The 23241-nt window shown below is 39.4% G+C and overlaps 1 protein-coding gene across 1 annotated transcript in view; it reads right to left on the bottom strand.

Annotated features, from left to right (window-relative positions):
* MICAL3 (microtubule associated monooxygenase, calponin and LIM domain containing 3) overlaps window positions 1-23241 on the bottom strand; it is a 233615-nt gene that overhangs the window by 43656 nt on the left and 166718 nt on the right. Inside the window, exons 27-34 of the mRNA XM_042468591.1 lie at window positions 17637-17832; window positions 13865-14133; window positions 10974-11063; window positions 9468-9605; window positions 4067-4129; window positions 2073-2165; window positions 1071-1199; window positions 467-558 (exon numbers count right to left, since the gene is read on the bottom strand). Of these exons, the coding sequence (XP_042324525.1) occupies window positions 467-558; window positions 1071-1199; window positions 2073-2165; window positions 4067-4129; window positions 9468-9605; window positions 10974-11063; window positions 13865-14133; window positions 17637-17832 (1070 nt within the window). The remainder of the gene's footprint in view (window positions 1-466; window positions 559-1070; window positions 1200-2072; window positions 2166-4066; window positions 4130-9467; window positions 9606-10973; window positions 11064-13864; window positions 14134-17636; window positions 17833-23241) is intronic.

The following is a 23241-nucleotide window of genomic DNA, read 5'->3' as shown; positions in this document are numbered from 1 at the left end:
TCTATCACAGAATTTTATTGGTAAGATTTGCTCAGAATGGGTTTGCCCTTGCCTTCCTCTAAAGCTGAACGAATGTGACTTGACCAAGGTCATCCAGTTGGTTTGCATGGCTGAGCAGGGATCTGAACCCTGGTCTTGAGTCATAGTCCGATCTTCAAATCACTATACCATGCTGGCTCTATAGGCACCACAAAAAACAGCCTAGGAGGGAGGCATGTGGGAAATGATTTTTATAGATATTCTAAATAAATCATCTCCCGTTTCATACTGGTAAGCTGCTATCCATTAAATACCTGCGTATGGATATGGATATGTCCAAGTTGAGTTTCTCGGCTAAAAACAAACAAACAAAAAAATGAGAATACCCCCATAACCTAATGTTGTGATTACGCTTCTCTTTTAAAACAATTTGGCTTTTCTGTGCACATCTGTTTGCTGTAAGAAAAATCACAATGCATTTTCTTACCTCTTTCTGTTTTTCCGTGTGGTTACCAGTTGGAGAAAGAGAAACAACCCTCTCACATGGTGACTCAGCCGGCTGACAAGGCTTGTAGGGATCTGAAGGGGAATCAATGAACAATAGCAAAGCCATCTTATAGCCTCATTATGTGCTTGGAGTTTACTGTCTTATTTTTTACTCCTTTCTAGACAGTCACTATATACTATTCCTCTCTATTATATTATTATGCTGACTTGACAAATATTACTTGGAAGGAAACTATTCAGTGGGGATTACTTTCAGCTAAACATGTATAGGACTGTGGCTATTGCCAAAAACAACATAAACTATAAATACAGCCTAGTTTCATATTTTTGGGCAGATTTGGCAACTTCCAGAAATTTTCCACAGCTTTGGACACATTTCCTCACAAACCTGCATGGTGAATATCTGTAAGCAATCCCTGAGTAGCACATGTTCTGTAGCAACTGACCCGTCAATTTATTACATACAGTAATACTAATGTGTGAATTGTTCATTAGAAATCAACAGAGGCCCACTATGCAGACTGCTCAAAACTTCCTGGAGCTGCAGAGACTGAATCCAGCTGAGCTGGATGGCATTTTGGTACCTTCAGTTACAGTGCACGGGGCAGCTGTCTCTGCCTCTAACTCTTTGTCTTCAGAGACTTTCAGCTTCAGGTCTTCAGGCTCCTCTTGATGGAGGCGGCATTCTGCTTCTGCATCAGATGGGATGTCATCTGTTCCCCATTGATTTGTTTGAGAAAAGGAGAAGAAGCAAAGGATCTTAGTGTAAACCTATTGCCATTTTCTGCTAGAATTTCACCTTATCACACCAGAAATGTGTAAAGGAAATGGCAACTGTGGTAATTATACTGGCTAGAGATGAGTTGGGTTGCTAGCCCACCAACCCACAAATATGCTCCTTATACACTAACCTGTTATTGTTTAAGGACATTGGTACAGTCACCGTGTGTGTGTGTTTACATGCCTACAAGGTGCCTATTGCCTTATGGCATCCCCATTAACTTCAAAAGGTTTTCCTGGGCAAAGAATACTCATAGGCAGCTTGCCATTGCCTACCTATTAAATACAACCTGCAGCACTTATTTTATTTTATTTATTTATTAGAGTACTTATACCCCGCCCTTCAGCCCTAAAGGCTATCAGAGCGGCTTACAATTATTTTTAATTAAGCAGTTGACATTGCTTGGCTGTGTCCCATCCAAGTACTAACCAAGCCAGACCTTCATAGCTTCCAAGATCAGATGAGAGCTGGTGCCTTCAGGGTATTTAAGCCCACTACAGTCACCTAATATATGACTAAATTTAAACAGTAAAACAGGCTTTCTGCCCATTTCTGAAGATTTTTCATATATGTTTTTAAGGGTGACTACTCCACATATGAATAAAACCTGACAATTACTTGGAAATTTCTTTCCCCTCTTCCCATTCTAATACCACTAGAACAGCATGTGCACAGAGTTTTTCTTTTCTTTTTATAGGTCTATTAGGTTTTAAACAAAACACACATCACTGCCCTCTTAGGTGGTATGACTTTATAGTGATGCAATAATATTTGACAACACCTTTGAGAATTCACAGCTCCATACCATCATCCAGCTCGGCACCTGTGTCTCCATCTTCAAAAGCTTCTGCAGGCTCACTGCCCACTTCATCCTCATAATCATTCTCCTCACACAGGGCTAGAATATATATAACATATAGTTTTTTAGAAGAGGGATAGGAGAAAGAAAAAACATCTACATAAATTCAAGTTCAGAAGCCTAACTGTAATTGTGTGCGTGTGTATGTTTTAAAGTCCACTCTTTCTAAGGTGTCCTTGTGAAATGCACCCAACATCCAGGAACAGTGAACTCATGACATGCAGCCCTTACTGGACTGTTGGCACCAGAGATAAAAAGTGGTATGAATTATATGTGAGGTTTGAGTATTTCTTCCAGATAAAATAATACTCTGCACACTTCCTAATATACAAGGGAGGATGCTACGCTAGAACAAAGGCTGTTTGTTGGTTTTAATACCGGAAAGCATTCAAACATGTGATTAACACATACAAAAATCTGAAGTGATACAGTCGAGTATGAACTGCATCATATGATTCCACTGATCATGTAAGTTCAGCTTATAGATAATGGATATACAGTATATATATAATCTCTCTTTGTTAACTTTTTCAAAAGTTCTTTGTGTCAAATGCTGGATGTTTTTAAAGAACCTTGATGTCTTGAAATTGCCCAGGTGATCTTTAAGAAAGGTCATATATGAAAGTATATTACATAGCATTCCTCTTTTGTTTTCTATAGCAACTTAAATAATAATTTTGAATAACAGATATCTATGGCAAATACTGGACTCTGGCTGGTCAATAGAAGTATTTGAAGTGCATTTTGCATACTAAAATACCTGATATCATATCAGAATTCAGTGGTATGTGCAATAGTGTACAAAACAGCAAAATATTAGTGTAAAATATCTCTTGGGGGGGGGGTCAACTGGAAAGTTTATTCCTAATAATAGTTATTACATAAATATACATTTATACACATGATGCAGTTAAAGATAAAGTGCAAAGGCATAAAAGCTGTCACACAGAAACATGTGAGCTATATACTAAGGTAGCCAGAAACAAATGGAGACAACATTTTGTCCAAGTTGGTCAGCAGCTACAACTGGATAAGGTGATATGCAGCTGTCCTGTAAGCTCTGCTGTCAGAAGCAAAATGTTTTAGAAATGCACTATGTCCATGCAAAATTCAGAATGCCACACCCCCATTAATCACTAGCTAGTACATAAAATTAATGTTGTAGCATATAAATACTCTCTTCTCCTGGAAGAATCTCAGTCCGTACGCTAAGATTAGGGAGTAAGTGCTTTCATATAAAGAGTAGGGAAGCTTCTCTTATGGTCCATGCACTGTTGTAAGAAAAGAATCTTCAGGAAGAATTTGCTCCTTTAGTGGAGAAATATACAAGATGCTGTAGAAGACACGTTTGATCTCTTCCAGAATTCCCAACCAAATTATTTCTCTTTGGAGTGCACTTTGATGTTAGTGTGTGTCCTAACTAGAATTTCTATCTCCCTCACTGATCTTCATAGGTTTTTCATACAATTATACTTCTTCTTAGAATAGTGAATACCCTGATCCCTCTAAACTCCTATAAAGATGGGTTATCCTCATCTTCATCCAGATGGTGCAAAAATATTTAAAATATTAAAGCATAATAATGATTTTCTTGCAGAAAAGGGTGGGCCTTATTTGGTCCAAACTACCTAATGCAAAACCTGCTTCCTCTTATCACTTACATTTCCTTCATTCTGTACTGAATTATTGTCTGTTTGGCCTATCTTGCAAAAGGTTAATACAGAAGCCTAATTCATGCAAGAATGGCTCTTCTCAGCGAGACATGCAGCCTCCTCCCTTTCCCACCCACCCCAACTTGGCATGCAGTAGCAACAAAGGCACAAATAGTCCAGGGTTAAAAAAGGCTGGCACTTGGGGCGCTGAAAACACAGATAGTGGCAGCGCCAGCGGTGGCGGGCAGGGTTATTTGTGAGCTGTAAACAGAACATCACCAGAACTACCTCCTGGGGCTGCATCCAGCCACGCCTGCACTGCATCATGGCGTAGGGAAGGAAGGTCAGATGCTGAATTAAAAATAAAAATAAGATGATAATAAATTCCAAAAAACAGAAAACAAACACTTTGAAATGGAAACATCACAGAGACAAATGAACAAACACACAAGAAGAGAAATCAAGACCAACAACACAATGAAGGGGGGAAAGATGAATTTCACAAGGGCTCCCAAAGAAGGGAGAAAGAAGGATGAATCATCACTTTCTACAAATAGATACCTACAGCAGTGGCTTTTCCTACCCTTTCTAAGGGGCTCAACAGATCGCCCCTTTGGAGTGGCCTGCAGCCGTCTTTTTCTTCAACTATATGCCGTGGACCCGACCCAGTCTTTCCGCAGTGGTTTCTTTTCGTGATGTGGAAAGAGTGTTCTAGCTGCAATGGCAGTGATGCCTCCCACTTGTGTGGTTAGGTGTGCAGCATGATCCTGGTGTGGGGGCAGCTGGCATGTGTCCGCCACTGGCCTGTACAGGCTCTAAATCTAATATAAACCTTGGTCCAGGTCAAGCAAATCTCATTTGGACTCTTGCAAACTAGTTTTATAATGTGTCTTTATTCAAAGCAGAAAGTCTCTCTCCTGTTACAATTATTCCACCATCTCCCCCAACTAGAGATGGGGAACATGGGGCTCTCCAAGTGTTTTTCAGCTGCAACTCCCACAAACCTTCATCACTGGTTATACTGTTTACGATTGACAGAAGTTGCTATCAAACAACAACTAGAGGGCCACACACTTGCCACTGCTACCCTAAGTGGTTGTGCTAATACCTTGATTTTCTTCTTTTTCATAGCAGTAATTGAAATGCTGTACATATCCTGGGACAGTAAATCCCAAACTCAGATCCTCCAGGTCTTTCGGACTTCAGCATCCAGAGGACTCAGTCATAATGCCCAAGGTCTGGGATTCTGGGAGCTGAAGTCCAAAAGACCTGGAAGGCCAGAGTTTGGGAATCATTGTCCTTGGTTCTTTGTCTCTTCTGTTAAAGTCATCTGACAGATGCCTTTTTCCTACCATGTTCACTCTTCTATCGTAAAGTACAACCTTCCACAATGTGATCAGGGATGACAACATTGTAGTCTAAAATACCTGAAGGTAACCAAGATAGTGAAAGATGATCATTATAGTGATCAGGTTCTTTACCTCATCCTTTACAAAACCTTTCCTGAACTAAAGTAAACAGTACAGTGGAGTTATTCTACAATTTAGCCTCCTGTATCAAGTCTTCATATTTCTTGTCATCCTTCTGTTTCATCTTTTATCTACACGGCAAGTTCAGGTCCTCTTATGCTACATTAGTTTGGAGACAGAAAAGGGAACCTGCAGTTCAGAAAAAAATGACAAGGTGGTGAAGGGAAGAAGAAAATTCTAAAGAAATGGAGAAGCAAAAGGCACACACAGGCAGAATCCATGTCAGTAGTGAAAGCTAAACTCCATGTGGAATAAAGCAAAAGAAACAACTGCTCCCAACCTAAATGTCCCCAGGCTGTGAGATCTATTCAAGTTCCAAAGGTATGGTTGTTGAGAAAGTGGGAAAAGATCTTCTGTTCTTGGAACTTGATCTTCTCAGTTTTAGTACTTCAATGTTAGAATCACCAAGGATTGCATTTCCTTATATTTTGGGAAACTCAAACTGTTGTTTGCATGACCTAAGGAAGCATACCATGAAAAAAACTTGTGATTTCCTAAAATAGAAGGCCACAGTTACTGAGTGTACAAGCTGGATGAAAAGAGACCATGGTGAAGGGCAAGACCAAAGTGTAACACAACACATATGTAAGGCTTCTGATGAACATTTAGATCCACGGTTGGAATAACTATACAACCAGAGGTAAGGAGGCATCACTCACATTGAAAGGTAGTCAGAGTAGCATTTTTGGCACTGGCAAAGTGCCGAGTACTAGAGCTAAGTGAACAGGAATCTATCCTCTGCAAAACTTTGATCCATTCTACTTACAATTTATTTTCAATATTAAATCAAACACAGAAGAGAAGAACAAGGTAGGCTTTTATTTAGAGGGATGAAAATGTCCATTAAGATGTTATTAATTATTTGGAGGCAATCAATGAACCAGTGAACCAAAAAGGGCTTCAAATCTTGGCCAGTTTTCTTCTAGCAACAATATGCTACCATTTGATTACTAGGATCATGATATATACTTGCAACTAAAACATTATCTAGAAGGGCTATGTCTGAGATTCCCTGCAAAATTAAAATAACACACTGTATTGTACTGTAAAGCCACAATGTTCACCATGTCCCTTAGAAACAAAAGCCTAGGATTAAAGAGCCAGTACTGGCTCCAGACAAAGGCAAAATCAGATATATGCTTGGAGTTCCAAGAAAGCGAAAGGGATGACCAGAACTTAGGAAAGTTGCTTTTTTGGATTACAATCCCCCAGAAACCAGTAGACAGCATGGCCACTAGCAATAATTTTCCCAAACTCTGTGGCCAAATATTGTAGCTTAATTTGCACAGAGTGCCCAAGAAGTTCAGGGATAACATGAGAAACAACTCCCTTTTTCATATTATGCCTCTTTTGTTGAGAAAATTCCTGATGGTGCATGGTCCAGAGCATCACCACTGAAATTCAGTTCAGAACAAGGAACATCGAACTACTGTCACGGTCAGTCACAAGGAGGATTCGGAGGATGACTTGGCCCCTCAGGTGCAAGGGGAACCTGAGGCTGAGCCAGGCCCCAGCTCTGCTCTCCCAGCTCCTGGGCCTGTTACAGACTGGCAAAATAAAGCTGCTTCAGTTCTCTTTGGACGTATGCTATTTAAATGATGCATGGGTCCAAAGAATCTGGAGGTTGTGCCAAAGCCACACTCCATTCCTAAGCACTGGAGTGCAGCTTTGGTGCAGCTTCCGGATTCTTAGGATGCATGCATCATCTAAACAGCATACCTCCAAAGAGACCTGAAGCAGCTTTATTTTGGCAGTCTGTAACAGGCCCTGGAGAGTTGGCTCAGCCAGGCCCTAGCCATACTGTATCAACTCCAGTGGACCCTGTGGCTCAGCAGCCCAGTCTTTCCCTAGCAGAGATTCCAGGCCTGGGAGACATAGAGGAGCAAGATACTAAGGTACCTACCTTCAGCCAAAGAAGGGCTGAAAGGGCGTGCTTTCGGTGTTCCTGAAGGTTAGCTGAGAAGTGCTCATTAATAACCCAGCAGCTGCAATAAGGAGCTGGCCTGATATAAACATCTGGCAGATGCCGAGCCTCTTTGTCAGAGTCTATCTGCATTCCTTTGGTGAAAACTGCTCTCTCTGACTTCCTCGGACTTTGTTGCCGGACACCTTGCTTCCTAGACCCTGGATAGACCTAGACCTCTCGACCTTGGATCGGACTCGTTGACCTATTCTCTGGCACTCTTGACCCTGGACTGGACTTGTGGAACTGCCCTCTGGAACCCTGGACTGGCTTTTGGTATTGGACACTGGACTGGCATTGTGCTTTCGGAACTGTTTCTTTGCTACTGTAAAGCCTTGCTTTTGTTTACCTTTGCCTGGCACATTCTAATCAGTTGTCCGTTGGCAGCTTTCCTGGACAACTACTATCTATTGTCCAGAACCATGATACCTATTATTTTATATCTATCTATTCATCAGTGTATCTTCCTGCTCTTCTCCCAATATGGGACCCAAAGCAGATTAAACTGTAGGTTAAAAGAAAATACAGTCGCCCCTCTGTTTTCACAGGGAATCCATCCCCACCCTGTGAAAATGAAAAAATTGCCAATATTCAAGCCTCATTGGCTGGAATGATGGTACATGCCCGGGGACACCCATGCACGAGCACCCCATTTTGTCCTCCTCCATTTGCTGCCCACGAATGAGTGAGGGATGTGGACTCCAAGTCTGTGAAAATGGTGGGGTGACTGTAGTTGAAAGCAATCTTCAGTGTAATTTTTAAAAATGTAAACAATCTAATTAAAAAAGTTAAAATACATTTTAAAACATATTAAGACACAGGACACTCACTGCACAGTTTTCAATCCCAGCCAGTTAAAGGCTGAAGACTTATTTAAAGTCTTTGCTTGCTGGTGAAAAGAAAGCAGACAGGGTCAACTGAGCCTCCTTTGGGAGGGGAAGTAGCCACTGAGAACTTTTAAATTGTACCAAAAAGTCATCAATGTGTTTTAAATAACCACCACCTCAGCAAAATAATTTTTCAGATGACTATGGTCAGCCGTTTATATTGTCCTCACATCATCTTGCTCATTTTTTAAATTACTCTACTCTGAGTCCTTCCAAATTATTCATATCCACTTCACACTGTGGTCTTGCTCACTAAACTGAACAAAATATACCGGAATTGCAACAGAGATACCAACAGCACTAAGTAATGGTGTGCTATTAGTTCCAAGGTCTTCAATACGAACTCTGTGCCCTTCTATGGCTTCTGCTCTGGATTTGCTTACTTTCATATTTCAGTCTTGCGTTGTCTCTCTGCACAAAAATCTCACCAGCAGCTACTTTGCCTTTTTGGGGATGCCTATAGTACTGCTCAAAGGATTATTATCCACCACTTACCAAACACACAAATCAAAACATAACTGGCACTGCAATTCTACTCCTACCTTCTTTTACCAAACTAGAGAGCTACATACCAGAAATGAACTCTGGGTACCAAGAACTCTGCAATAAGCTTCTTAGGAACAAGATCATCCTCAGTCCTTGCTAAATTCAGAGTATGAGAAAAATAGTTGAGAATGCCTCCTCCATGCTCCCTTCAGCAAACGTGGAGGCACACTATTGCCCTCTTCCACTACTTTAAGTTAAGACATGTTTTCTCACACTGAGGCTGAATGGAACAGGAAAACAAGACAGTTCCTGCTCTCTTGTCATCCTGTTATATACTATGACCCTGCCAGAGCATAGATGCATTATGGCCATTAAGGCAAAACCACACTACAAATTACTAATTGGCTATCCTGGGCCACTATGAATCACAAAACGTTGATACAAACCATATTGCCAGAAAAGCAGCTAGCAAACTGAGAAATGAGCCTATGCAATCCCAGACAAAATGCTGTTACCTTCTTTTAGTCCAAATTTGGGTTCCTACAGTTCTTAGTCCTTGACATATTCTGATAAGATAGCCTGGTTTCTCCCCACTGAAATTTCACTGTCTTGGGTAGAAGGACATCCATGTAACCAGAGATGGAGGCCAGGATAATTCTCTCTGTTGGCCTCTGTAAATTGTGACTAAGATCAACCTGAAATCAACTCCACTAAAAGAGACAGTAAGGCACTCCGGGGCTGGAGAGTTGTCCTTCCACATGATACAGTCAGTGAGAAACAAATGCCCTTATGAGGAAAAGGGTCAATGAAGGGGGCATGTTTACCTCTGGAGGTGGAGGACATAGACGTAGGGCCCACTTTTTCCTCCTCCTCTTTCTGACGGATGTGTGTCCAATGCACATCTGCCAAGATCTCCAAGGGATCAATCGGATTTACTATCTGTTGCAGCCTCAGGTTTCCAGCTAGCAGTTAAAAGGCCAGAAGTGGATCATGTTGATGGATGGGCAAGGGAGAACAGGAAGGAAAGACAGGGGAGGAAAAGGAGCACACACCATAGGAAAGGAAATGCAGGGAAAGAAAACAAAATGAAAGAAGTTACTTGCTGAGATCAGCTGGCAATAGAAGACAGGTAAAGTTGGTCTTGCATGCATATGCTTCCTTCCACAATCTCACTCTCATTCACACACACAACCATTTCAGTTTAGAAAGCCTATTTCAAGCCAAAAATTCTTGAGTGATGTGCACAATTACTCGAGAATTAATTTCAGCAACATTTTCCTTTTAAATATTGCTCAGAGCATCAGATCACATTCTGCAAGTATATGGGGACTGATATAAAGAAATAATTTATAAATCAGTCTTTTCTGAATATTAATAGAAGACTAGCATGAAATATTTTAGTTTCTCCGTATGATTCATAATAAAGACTGCTTCTGCATTTCCTTCTTCTTCTTCTTTTTCTAGAACACCAATTCCAAAATGAACAGCCCAAATAGCTGCCAATCATGTGTGTCTTAATCAGCAGAACAGCAAAATTAAACAAAATATAGTAGGCACAGAATTTTGTATCTTTTTGTTCTACTTTCGATTGATGCTATAAAATAAGAGCTTGAAAAAAATATTTTTTGGATTGTAACTCACAGAATCTCCCAGCCAATTGGGAATTATCCAAAAAGTAACCTTTCCATGTTCATGCAATTATTACTTCCATTCCAGAAAGTACTATTCTATTTTGTCACAAATTACTATGTAACTTTAGACAGAAGGCATCCAGTTCAGGAATCATGGCTCTCTGGCTGACACATGGCACTTTATGTAGCCAGGTCCATATCTCAGGTAAGTAGAGTTAGTGTTTACATCACATCATACAGCCTTAGAAGTTAGAAGGATGAGTTTTAACCAGCAAGTACTGAGAGTGACAGGAGGGAAAAAAACCATAGTAACTTGGCATGTTTTCCAAAGAGCAGGCCTCACTTGATCACCTTATCCTATTCTCAAATTTCATTTCTCCAATAAAAATTTGGATAGAGACCCTGGGAGGGAGACAGCTGCAATCAAATTTATATGAGAGCAGCTAACTGGCCTTGTTAACAGAAAGAGAGTTAGGAGTCCCTGACACTATGTCCTGTTCTCATTTCTAAAAAAAGTGTCTACAAGTGAACATCAAGCACACAAAGAAGAATCTTACAATCTCAAAATGATGTGCATGTTCCAAAAGTACTAAAAGCAGTATTGCTTATTAGCAACATGTGAGATCTGCTCTTTGTAAAATGAAGGTTCTTGCTCTCACACTCTGAGGAGAAGTGGTGGTGCTGGTGGTGTAAGGGTACCTTTAAATGTACCCGTGTCCTCTTCACTGGAAAGACGTTGAAGCCAGAGGCCTTGCTGAAGTTCTCTCTCCCAAGGGTAATACTCTCCCTCTACAGCAAGGAGAGCCACATACCAACAAATAGCATTGGTACAGAAATGAGAGTGAAAGAAAGAATGAGAAGGACAGAGAATCAGAAAGAACACAGTGATGACTTGGGGAAGCATTTTTTATTTTGATGTTTGCCAGATTCCTGAACTACATTACCCATAAGCTCCAGGCAGCACTACCAGGGGTTAGGAGTGATGGAAACTGTAGTCCAAAACATCTGGTGGACATCAGAATGGAGAAGGTTGGTTTGAGGAACCCAGGAAGACGCATGGTTGTCTCACCAATCATACACAGTCTTTCTAACATTTCATTCCCATGCAGGAAATTTTTGCTGTGTATACATAGCTCCATGTGATGGGCATGTCTCATCCATGTAGACATGTGGGGAACATGAACTTTCCATCAGTTCATGTTACTCACTGGACAAGTATGGAGTAATTTATAAGAGATCTGAAGCAATTCCTTTGCAAATGGTTGCAGGTAGTTCCAAGGCATCCGTCAGCTCAATTCCCTTTTGTGATGCTTGTTTGTGGGCTGATGGTAAAGGAGTTCTGGGAACTTCAGAACTGTACATCTTCTTTTAGTAGAAGCTATCAATTATCCATCTTCAAGCTATAGTATCAAACATCCACTTTGAAAACTAACATGCATCCCAACAACAAACTTTTTTTGTTTTCTGTGAGTGTATTAACACCTGCCTTTAATTCAGATCCATATTAGATATCTTGATCATTGATGCCTTAAATTGGCCAGTAGCCTTTTATAAATAGGCACTTTGCCCCTAAAGAGATCTTGCAAAACAGACAGGAGTCTCTGGCAACTGAGGTCTATTTTGTAAACTTAACTACTATATATACTCGACTATAAGTCAACCTCATGTATAAGTTGAGGCCAACTTTTGGGGCCAAATTTATGGATTTTGATATGACCCATGGATAAGTCAAGGGTCAGAATTCAGGAGGCAGCCCACCTACAGAGACGCTGCAGGGTGATCAGCTGCCTTTTCCAGCCTCTCTGCAGCTGGGCTTTCTCCCAGGGAGGGAGCCCGACTGGGGAGAGGCTGCAGGGCGACCAGTCACCCTACCCAGCATCTTTCCAGCTGGTCTTTCTCCCAGTGAGGGAGCCCGGCTGGGGAGAGGCTCAGGTCAATTACCATACTGACCTGTGTATGAGTCAACCCAGGTTTTGTTGGATCAATTTTTGAACCTAAATTTCTCGACTTATATACATGTATATATGGTACTCATTTGGAAGATGAACTCCAAAATACAACAATGTCTGATACAAACCAGTAAGCTTGCCAACTGTCATTAGTAGATCTGAGAGGAGCAAGCAAGCTGTTCTACAGCTTGCTTTCTCCATGAACCTCTCTCCAAAAAATAACTGAAGGGGGCAGCAGCATATCAGCTCCATAACAATTTTGTAGACTGGTGATTCACAAAATTTCTCAATAATTGAAATATCTCTTTCTTAAACATAGGCCTACTTATTCTCACTTAACACCAATACTCCCTCAATCTTGTACAGTCTGCATTACAGTCGCCCCTCCTACCTTGTGGATCCGAGATAAATATCTGCAGAGGGTTGAATATGGGGCTTGAATATGTGCAAGCCTCTGTTTTCACGGGGTGTGTGTGTTTGGAATGGATTCCCCATGAAAATGGAGGGCAAACTGTATATTCACAGTGTGACTATCTAGTTACAACACTTTAGAGACACATTAGTGATTTCCCAGATGTCACAGTTAGTAATCTCTACTTTAGCCATGTGGTTTCGGCCCTTATTTAATGTCATAATTTAAATATGCATAAAGGAACTGAGGAGAGTTTGACGAAAACCGAGAATTAATGTGCAGAACCCTACATATCACTAGGGGTCCTTCAGGTCCAGAAGTAAAGGCAAAAGTTGAGCTTTAGCCAACTTCTTCTACTAAGTATAATTCTTTGTTGGTTCTAAGCTAGAGCTATATTGTGATGGACTAGGAACCTACATGGCCACACCTAAGCCAGGCATTCAGTCACCAACAGTCACAGAAATCTGCCACAATCAGTTGACTTATCCCAGGAAACTATCCCAGTTTCATTCACTCCCTTGCCACATCCTACTGCTTGGGCTAAGTTACCTCTGCCATCAACAAAGGTCTGATCTGACAATGAACCCAACTATCCTCATGCAGCTGCAGCAAGGAAGAGGCACAGGAAGCTGCTTTATACCTAGATCATTGGTTCATCTAGGTAAGCACTGTCTACAATGAGTGGTAACAGTATTCAAGGTTTTCACATAGTGCTCTTTCCCAATCCTATTTAAAGTGTCGCTAGGACACAGAACAACACAGTATGGGCTCTGTCACTATGTTCTGACCCTTTCTCAAGCATATTGCTCTGAAGTAATCCCTTCCTGATTTTCTGGCTCTTGAAATCATGAACTTTAACCTGAGTGCAACATGTCCATCCTCAGATTTTTTTTTGTACAATCAGAAACCAATAAAGAGATTGAAAGATGGATTAGACAAAACATAGTCTGACAAGCTGCTGACACAATGAAGACCAGCAGCATTGGTCCAACTGTTTCAAAGGGGTTTTCATCTGACCTCCCAGCTGTCCATATATATTAGCTGGTATTGGGTGCACAGTACTCCCAGACTTCCAGGCTTTCCACAAAAGAAAAAGGTAAGTTACATAATTGTGATCAATGAGCAATATTCATATTAGTTATTATGCCTGATTGTGATCCCTGATCAACATACATTCTAGTATTTATGCTCAGAGAAAATAAACTAAAATAAAGTAATCTATAACTAACCTTCACTGGAGACTTCTTCTCTCTCCTCCTCCTCCTCCTCTTCCTCCTCTACTTCTTCTTCCTCTTCTTCTTCCTCTTCCTCCTCCTCTTCCTCTTCTTTGTCATGATTTTTCTCAGACTCCAGCTCTTCCTCGCTCTTGCCCTTTAACATGGCATGAATCCGCACAGCCTCTTTCCAAGGCACTCCTCCCAGATCAGAAGTCGGTTGCTGTGGCTGCTCTTCATCCTCTTCCTCCTCCTCTTCCTCCTCCATCTCAGATTCTGAACTACTATTGGGGGAAAAAATACAAGATAATGATGAGTCTTTTAAAAATGGATCTCTCTTTCTTTCTCTCTTTCTCTCACTGACACAGACATAACCTCACAATACCATTTCCAAAGACAAATGCACACAACAGTTTTACATAATGAAGATTCACATAGATAAAAAGCAAAACTCTCAGAGGAAGCCATTGGTCAAAATCTTTAATGCAATATAGGTATACCTCTTAACCAAGTAGATGTGTTCCTGAACTTTGCTTCTTTAACAGAAACTATGCTACCAGAGATAGAAATAGCATGCAAAGGATAGGGATAGGTTCCCACACGTTAAAAAAAAGAAGAGTGGTTCAACATGCTTCAGCAAACTTTTTCTTTAAAACTAACATTATGTAATATGAAATGAAAAAAACTAGGCCAGGTAAGACTTGCATAAGTAAACAAAAACATTTTGAATCTTCTGGTGGCCATTTGAAAGCTTCTTCCAAAATGCATTCTGGGATGATTTTCTCTCTGTGTCATTAGCCTTCACTTTTCTTAGGATTTTCATTTTGGTGGCAAAATTTATGAATCCACATTTTTTCAACATACTGGGATAGCTGGCGAGGCAGGGTAATCTGCTTTTCCTTTCCCTTTTTCTTTCTGTTTTGTTCTTAGGATATTCAGTAAGTGATTCTGGATGCATGTTTACCTTGCCTGTTCTGCATAAACACATACAACTACAGTAGGATCACCTAGAGTAGAATCCCATTCTTTCCTAGGTCAAGCTTTATTACATTATCTACTGCAGTCATGCTGCTGCAATGCAACACTGAAAGTTTGATTTTCACCAGCCTTCTTTCTCCAGCCTTCTTTCACCATCCTCCCAATGCCAATGCTGCAAAAAAAGTCTGTAACATTTTTGAAAAGCCGAATTCCAGAACTACATCCTTTACTTTAAACTACTGTTGAAGTAGGAGCTTAAAAAGTCTCGTTAGCATGTATAATGCCCTCCCCTAAAGTCTTTCTACTTAGTTCCCATTTATTTTCTCCTCAAAAAATAATAAAGATCATTGAGAGCTAAGTCAATATCTACTTTGCCTCTGGTTCCTTGCATACTGTTCACTATAGGGAAGAAAATGAACCCAGGAATGTGCATTTCATGAGTGAAAAAGCAGTTTAAAGAACAACAGAACTGAGTTAAGACAGCTTGTCTCCACTCTCTCTTCCCATTCAAGCACAGCCTGCATCAACAGGAATCACGCTCTTTCGATGATTTTGGGGCGCATTGTATTCCTGAAGTCTGAATTAGAAACCTTTATTCGAAAAGGGAAAACATGACCCAATCTTAGGTCAAGAATCTCCTCCTTCTTGAAGGTCCATAATAAGAAACTAATATTAAATCTTTTACCTTCCATTTTTACTGGATATATTTTACCCTATATCCTATTTTATTAGATCTGTTCTTATTTAATTTTATGCATGTTTTATTTGATTTTTAGGTGCTTAACTTCCTAGTTAATTTCTATGAGTTCAAAGAGTGACTCAGTTTTATCTTTGTGTGCATCTTGATATATTGTATGTTATCGTTGATATAGTCAGTTGACTCATAAATAAAACTCAATGTTGTTGACAAAACCCATCAGATATTTTTCCAGTAAGATTCAAATTAAAAATAAAAAGGAAATTTACATCACCAAGTCTCATTAGCTGTACAGTGGCAGCTATTTACACTATTATTTGCCTATTGTTGTTCTTGATTGCTACCTATTAAGAATCTTTTAAACTATTGCTACTACAACAAAGGATTCCATTTGGATTCTATTATTATTATTATTATTATTAGTCACTAAAGGACAAAACAGACAGGCAGTAAGCGCTGAGTTGGGGGTGGCATCTGAGCACTGTGTTGAAACGGCGCATGCTCTGATGCCGCCCCCACGGCGCTGGGAAGCTACACAGCTGACCACATGTGAGGCGGCTTTATGGCATTTTGGCGGCGCAGCATGAAACACCAAAAACCGGTGGCAAAGATACCCTTTTTTCCACCCCAAAAAGGAGTGGCATCTTGCTGCTTCTTTTTGGGGCAGAAAAGTGCTGGATCAGAGCCACAGTGTGTGGTTGCTGTGGCCTCAATCTGGCACTCAAAGGGATGACATGAGGTCTGTTTTAGCCCCAAAACTTCCATTTGTTGCTTAGCCATCTATCTTCACAAGAAGTGTGGGAACAGTCTCTGCATGACATTTTTCAAAATAAGGCTGTTAAAATGAAATTATGGACATACTTAACAAACACATAATCCATTTGGGAATTTTATCTAGACAAAAAAAAAGATAACTGTGATTTTCTCAACTTTCAAGAATGCATTTTTCCAAACATTTGTATTAAGAACTGCATTTTTATTTTAGTTACGTGGTTTGACAGATAGCTAGCCCTGAAAAAGGAATGTTGGCTCTCCTCTGTTGGAACGGGAGGGGGGATCAGTTTTGTGTTTATTGTCACTTAAAAATAGCATGCAACTCCGTGTCAGAGTACAGACTTCAGGCTCAGATTACAACATTAAATGTTAAGTAGAGCTCTTTCATTCTCTCCTCTGTAGCTTTTTGTTTGAAACTCGAACAGTCTGTTGCAAACTGTGTCTGAACAGAGGAAAGGTGAATTGAGGCTGCTTAATACATTGCTTTCCTGGAATTCTTCAGCTCAAAATGAAATCACTCTCTCCATTCCTTTTTCACCTGTAGTGGGAAAAGGAGGAACAGTAAAGAGAACTTCACACCTTTCCCCCATGGGTTAAAAACAGATTTGTGAAAATCATTTCAAGATGGAAAATTACCAGAAGAATCCAGTTCAAGCAGACTCTCTCCATGAATCTTTCTGGCTCAGAAGTAGTCTGATTAAAACTTTATGTGTCAAAGAAGGAAGAAGAATGGATAATAAACAAATTTTATTTTACATGGAGGCTGGGCTTCAGAATGCTGAATTCTGATGTTGCAAATATCTGATTCTGCAGATGTCACAATGCCATATGTAAACCAGTTTCTGGAATCAGCCTCTTTAGTTCATTCAAGTGTCCAAGGAATCTGAATCTGAGGTTTAGCTATATGAATAGACGTGGACTCAGTTTTCAGGAACACTTACAATGTAAAAGAATTAAATAAATGAGTAGCAAAGACTGAATGGGAGAGATGTACCTCCTACCAAAGAGATCTGGAGGGCCAAGTGTAGACAGGTGGCTGTTACTCTCTCTCTCTCTCTGTTCATTTAAGCAAATAGCTAGTTGTGTGGAAGTTCTGTAGAAAACCACTACGAATTGAAGATATCACTGTAGTGGAGCACAACTTATTCCTGGCTCTTAAAATAGACTCCACTGATAGTGACCTTACAAAAGGTTTCTATGGATCCTCACTTTGGATACTATATCCCCAAAATCATCAGGCACCAAAGAGGAGATTATGGTGTAGGATGTAGGAGATACATCCTACATCCACTGTAAGGTCTGTTTAAGCAACACAAAAAATGACTGAAGTGAAATAACCTGCTAGGCACATCCTCTTCTGTTCCTTTGTCGAGCACGCTGCTTAGATTGTGCTCCGCCAATGTCTCTTCAGGGACCTCTTCTAATTCCTCTTCCCGTTGTACTGAGAGACGGTAATTTTCCAGTTCAATTCGTTCTGGTGTGCCGCGCAATCTCTTGGCGAGACTGGGTTCCTCTAGGCCATTTACACTGGGTGCTGAAAAAGAATGAAGAGGCACCCCCCCCCCAAGTATTGTGAGTGTTGATCCAAAATGTCCATACTGTACAATATCTGAAACAGCAGTAACAAGCAGTAACAGTAGTTACATTATCAAGGTGGCATACTTAATCTCATGACAAGAAAACACAACTTATGTGGCTGACTGCATGAAATTGCTAAAAGCAGGGCTTCAAAAACAGAAGAGGGAAATGCTTCCTTGTGGAAAACAATCACTTCTGGTAAATGTCTTTCTTAAATGCACACAGAATGCAACAGAATATGTCTTCGGCTGGGTCTACAGGTGCAGTCCGATTAAGAGATTGAGCATATTTCTACCTCTATGGAGAAAACTAGACAAGAACCCTTCTCCTACTAGGTTCATTTTCTTCACACTAGTGAGTTTTTCCATCTGTTTTTTTACATATAGAGGAGCACTGGAAAATGGTATTCCCACCTGAAGGGATATCATCTTCACTACTTCTTCAAACTCCTACCACTTGATTTGCCCTCGTCACAGATCCAGATAAAGTAGAGCAGTACCACATACAAAAAGATTTTTAAAATAATAGAACAACTTTTAATTTGGTTTTGCACTAACAATCATTAACATGAATTAGAATACCCTATTCATCCATAAAAGAATGAACCAACTGAAGTCCAGTTCTTTCAAAGGTATTTTACACCTCTATCCCAATCCAGATCATTACTATTAAAGTGAAATTTTGATTTGTCAGACATTTGCTACTAAGAGGCTACACATGAAATTATAATGAAAACCTACTTTCTCCTTTTTATTTTTAAATACTGTAGACTCACCACCTTTTTCAGAGATATCCCAATCTCTGATCCACCTATTAATATTTAGTTTTCATATCTAAAGACAAATGATCTCTACCTAGCTTATTTTAAAACTAAGTAAATTGTGCCAGTGGTACTTTACACTAATTGCTCAAAAAAACTTCTTCCCCATTTTCAGTGGTTCTAGCTACTACACAGTAGTACTAAATTACTTAATTGCTAAGTAGTAAACCTCTCTTCCTATCTTGGCTAGTTCTGGATAATGGATTTACTTTAATTATACACAGATTAATAAATTTCAGGTTGCAATCCCAAATACATGTTGTTATTGTTGTTAAGTCAACTCAAACTTATGGTAAATATTATCATAAGGTTTTCTTGAGGTGTACTACTGTCTTCCTCTCAGGCTGTTACTTGCCCAAGGTCACCTAATTGGTTTCCAAAGCAGATTTGAACACTGGGTTTGCAGAATCCTAGTCCAACACTCAAATCATTACATCATGCTGACTCTCCCTATTAAATCCACTTACTTCTTCTTACAACTAGTTCTTCCTAACATTTAGATGGAATCTCTTTTCCTGTAGCTTGCATCCATTGTTCTGTGCCCTATTCTCTGGAGCAGCAAAAAATAAGCTTACTCCATCCTCAACATGACACCCCTGTTTAGAATGGCTGACTACAATGCCATGTGGGAACAATCAGGTTATTATGAAAGTGGCTTGTTCTAGAAACCCATTGAAGAGCATCCTTTTTTGGTTTCCTACAACAGTATGTAATGAGGAGGCTGCTCAGATTTTTCCCTATCTCCACAATGAATCTGAATTAAATATGCATTCTATCATTTGGTATGATATTATTTTCACAAACTGTTATGTTTCTTGTTTGGACTGGGAACATGAAACCTAGAAGAACACAACCACCTCAAACAAAATCTGTAAAAACAATCTACAATGATTAGTGTATAAAATCAGGAGATGTGTTTGGAAAGGTGAATCAACCCTGGCTGAAATAGCTAAAGCAAAATGGATTCTAGATAATGAGACAGCTCAAAGGTGAGGCAAAAAAGAGAAGTGAATGCATAACCCATCCTCCCTATGCCCATCTTTTCTGGGACTTCTCAACTAGGCATTTGAAAACACAACACGGGTAAGTTCACATTCACACTAACATGGTGTGAACATTACTTTCTGCTTTGCCCTTTGTAGCAACAGAACTATCTAATTCAATAGAAAAAGCAGGAAAGTAGTAGCTGTGGCGTAAAATTAAAGACCCTGTTAACTCTTATGGCCTTGGCCATAACACAACTGCAATTGTGCATTTCTGTTTGAAGAATGCACAAAAAATGTATGTCAACAGGTCATATATATTTGCTGGAGTAATTTTTGCCATTATGGCAAGAAGGGCTCATTACTCCAGTTTCAAACATTGCTTAATATGACAATGATCAGCAAGAATGAGGTTATTAAAAATCAAGTAAAGATAAGCTGTAATATGTTGGATATGTGGTTAAACACATTGTAAGATTTCCATAATATGGTAATATTATTGTCAAACATTTTATATTAGAACTATTTGACTCAATTGTGTGTTAATTATTTCATTTCATAATGTACAAAACTGCATTCTCTCAATTTATAAAGTAAGTCTTCAGATCATCTCTGCTATCACAACATACGCTAATGGCAGATTACACAGACATATTTTATATTCATTCTCAAGTAATAATAAAAATAAAGATCATTTTCACAGATACACATGATTGAAAAATAGGATCTTCTGATAGAGCATATCCTTTGCTTGTAGGAGATTCAAGGTTCAATCTCTGGCATCTCCAGTTGAAAAGATGATGATGATGATGATGATGATGATGATGATGATGATGATGATGATGATGTCAACATTTTACCTTTTCACAAAAAAGGAAGGCTAGTTGCATTCTGGCACAAAGTTCAAACTCTGCTTTTTATTAAAGGCTTCGGGAACTAATGGCTTAATCCAAATTACACATACTAGTATTCAAACATATATAGTTTTAAACTGTTTTAACTTTAAAAAATTAATATACTTTTGGAACGTTTACATTATTTTAATGTTTTAAATTTTAATGTTTAAATTGATTTTATTGTAAATTGCCCAGAGATCTTATGAGATGGGGAGAATATAAATATTTTAATAAACAAACAAACATAAACAGTGCTTTAGAGCATTGGCTGTCAAACATAAATATTGAATTATACCATTGGTTGTCAAACCAGGGTTGTGTGTGTGCCCCTTTTGAACACTGCAATAAGGTAATGTGTGTACAATTCTACTTAGTATGGCTGGCTGTAGCATCCAGAAAATATTATTGAATTCCAAATAAGTCAACCTAATTGTACTTAAAATTGCACTTTCATTTTCTTGCAATTTGAAAAATAGCCAACTAAAGGTAAAGAGAATGAACTGGAGTAACAGGGAATTTAAGTGTACACTAACAATGCTGTCACAAAGTAAGAGACTTTCTGTACTACTGCTGTATGTACTATGTCACATACAGTGGGTCCTTGTTATCCACTGAGGTTTGGTTCCAGGACCCCCGTGGATAACAAAATCCGTGGATGCTCAAGTCCCATTAAATAGCACAGCAAAATGGTATCCCTTATATAAAATGGAAAATCAATTTACTGTTTGGAATTCATAATCTTTTTTTAATATTTTCAATCCATTGGTGCTTGAATCCCTGGATAAAAAATCCGTAGATAAGGAGGGATGACTGTATATTACATTATACTGCTATATTTTTACTTTCTTAATTGACTTTATACTACATGAGCATGTATTATAACCCCCCATTCTCTAGGAGACAAACTTATTACAAGGTACAATCCACCCCCTTTGGTTCTAACCACTAACAGCAGAAAGAGGAGGCCATGGGGAATATACAAACGAGCCAGCCCTGGGTTACACAGTTGGTTATTCCAGGATGAGAGGTTATGTCAAAAGTTCTCAATGCTTTATTTATTCATTTTCAACATCTGATGCACCCAATCTTTGAAAATGCAAATAAATTAGCCTTAAGCATGTCCAACAGTTGTACATATTAGTTAGTTTAAGCAGACCTTGAAATCTAGCCTCTACTTCCCTGATATACACCTGGTGGACCTGCAACTGGTAACCCTCAACTGTCCTGCTGTTACTATTAGGCCATATCTTCTTTAAGTGAAGATTGTGATGATGGTAAATTGAAAGTTATTCCTACCTTGTGGGTTGAGTTTAAAGGTGGTTTCTGAATTTGCAAATGAAGACTATGGTTCTATAACAAAGTAGTGTCAGGAGAATGTGTGTCAAAGCCCATGTCCAAATCCCCATTCATCTATGAAGTCTGGATGAATTATGTTCTCTGTCTGCAAAACTCTATCACTGTAAACTGGTGTGAAGGACATAAATATGGCCAAAAGAAAGCAAAACCCAGCAAACACATACTTTTATAACTGAGCAGTTATGGAATGGCTTACCTGCAGATCTAATACACAAACCAGCATGGTAAAACAGCTTCCATGCCAGATAGGATTTGAATGTTTGCATGATTCCACCACAAGACAAAAGCTTCTGTATATACAGAAAAATGTATGCATATGTAAAGACAAATGCTGAGTCAAGAATCTTTCTCCTTCAATCTATTTCAGTTTGTACAGAATTTTAAAAAAACCTCAAATATGAGGAAAGGCAGATTTCTTTAACTGAAGTGAAAAATTGTAGTCTAGAAAAGTCTCACCACAGTCGAACTCACATATCATTATGCACAGTGGTTGACAATAGGGAGTAAGGCTACACTGTACAGCTGAAGTTATGTGGAGTTCCTACTTTACTACAAAGATGAGAAGAGTGGAATCCCATTCTCACATTTCACTGAAGGTATAAGGATCAAGGATGCAGACAATGGGTATGATCCTAATCCCAATATAATTGAATTGCACACATTCCAGTGAACATGAAAGTGAGGCAAGAGGCCATTTGTGAATGAATGTCAAGGGCACAATATGTCTTCTTGGGACTTCCTGGAGGAAAACAGGGGTACTCTGGTCAGACTGTAGTGATCCTGTGGCACCTGAACAATTTTAAGTTTTGTTATACTTGTACCCACAAATATTTAGCTGAAAAACACAAGGGGCTTTTGGATAAGACTAGGCTCGTTCAGGGATACTGACAGAATTGCTATGGCTACATGTTAGAATAAATGCATGAGATCTCAGTTCATGCCACCACTTTTTAGAGGACAGCTGTTGCTTAAGAACTTCACTAGAATGGCGGGGGGGGGGGGGGGAAGCAAATGTTATTGATGGCACTCAAGGGCCAACAATAAAACTTTCATTCATCAAGATGTAAGTCTGAAGCTTTCTTTCTTATTGCTTGAGCTGGGCAAGAGCAGGCTAGCTCAAAGAGAAGCCTGATTTCAACAAAAGGTAATCTTCCATGAGTTTATTGTTTCAGCTGTTTAAGTCCTTATGTTGCAAGCTGAAAATCTTGTTTCAAATTCCTAGGTACAGTACTGGTAATCAGACTTTTAGAAACTCGGGTGTCTTGGGAATACTTGGGACTCTTCACATTTAGCCCCATCTTACTCTTCCC

This window comes from Sceloporus undulatus, chromosome 5 (assembly GCF_019175285.1).
Source record: "Sceloporus undulatus isolate JIND9_A2432 ecotype Alabama chromosome 5, SceUnd_v1.1, whole genome shotgun sequence".
Taxonomy (NCBI): Eukaryota; Metazoa; Chordata; class Lepidosauria; order Squamata; family Phrynosomatidae; genus Sceloporus; species Sceloporus undulatus.
This window is presented reverse-complemented; position numbering and strand designations above follow the sequence as displayed.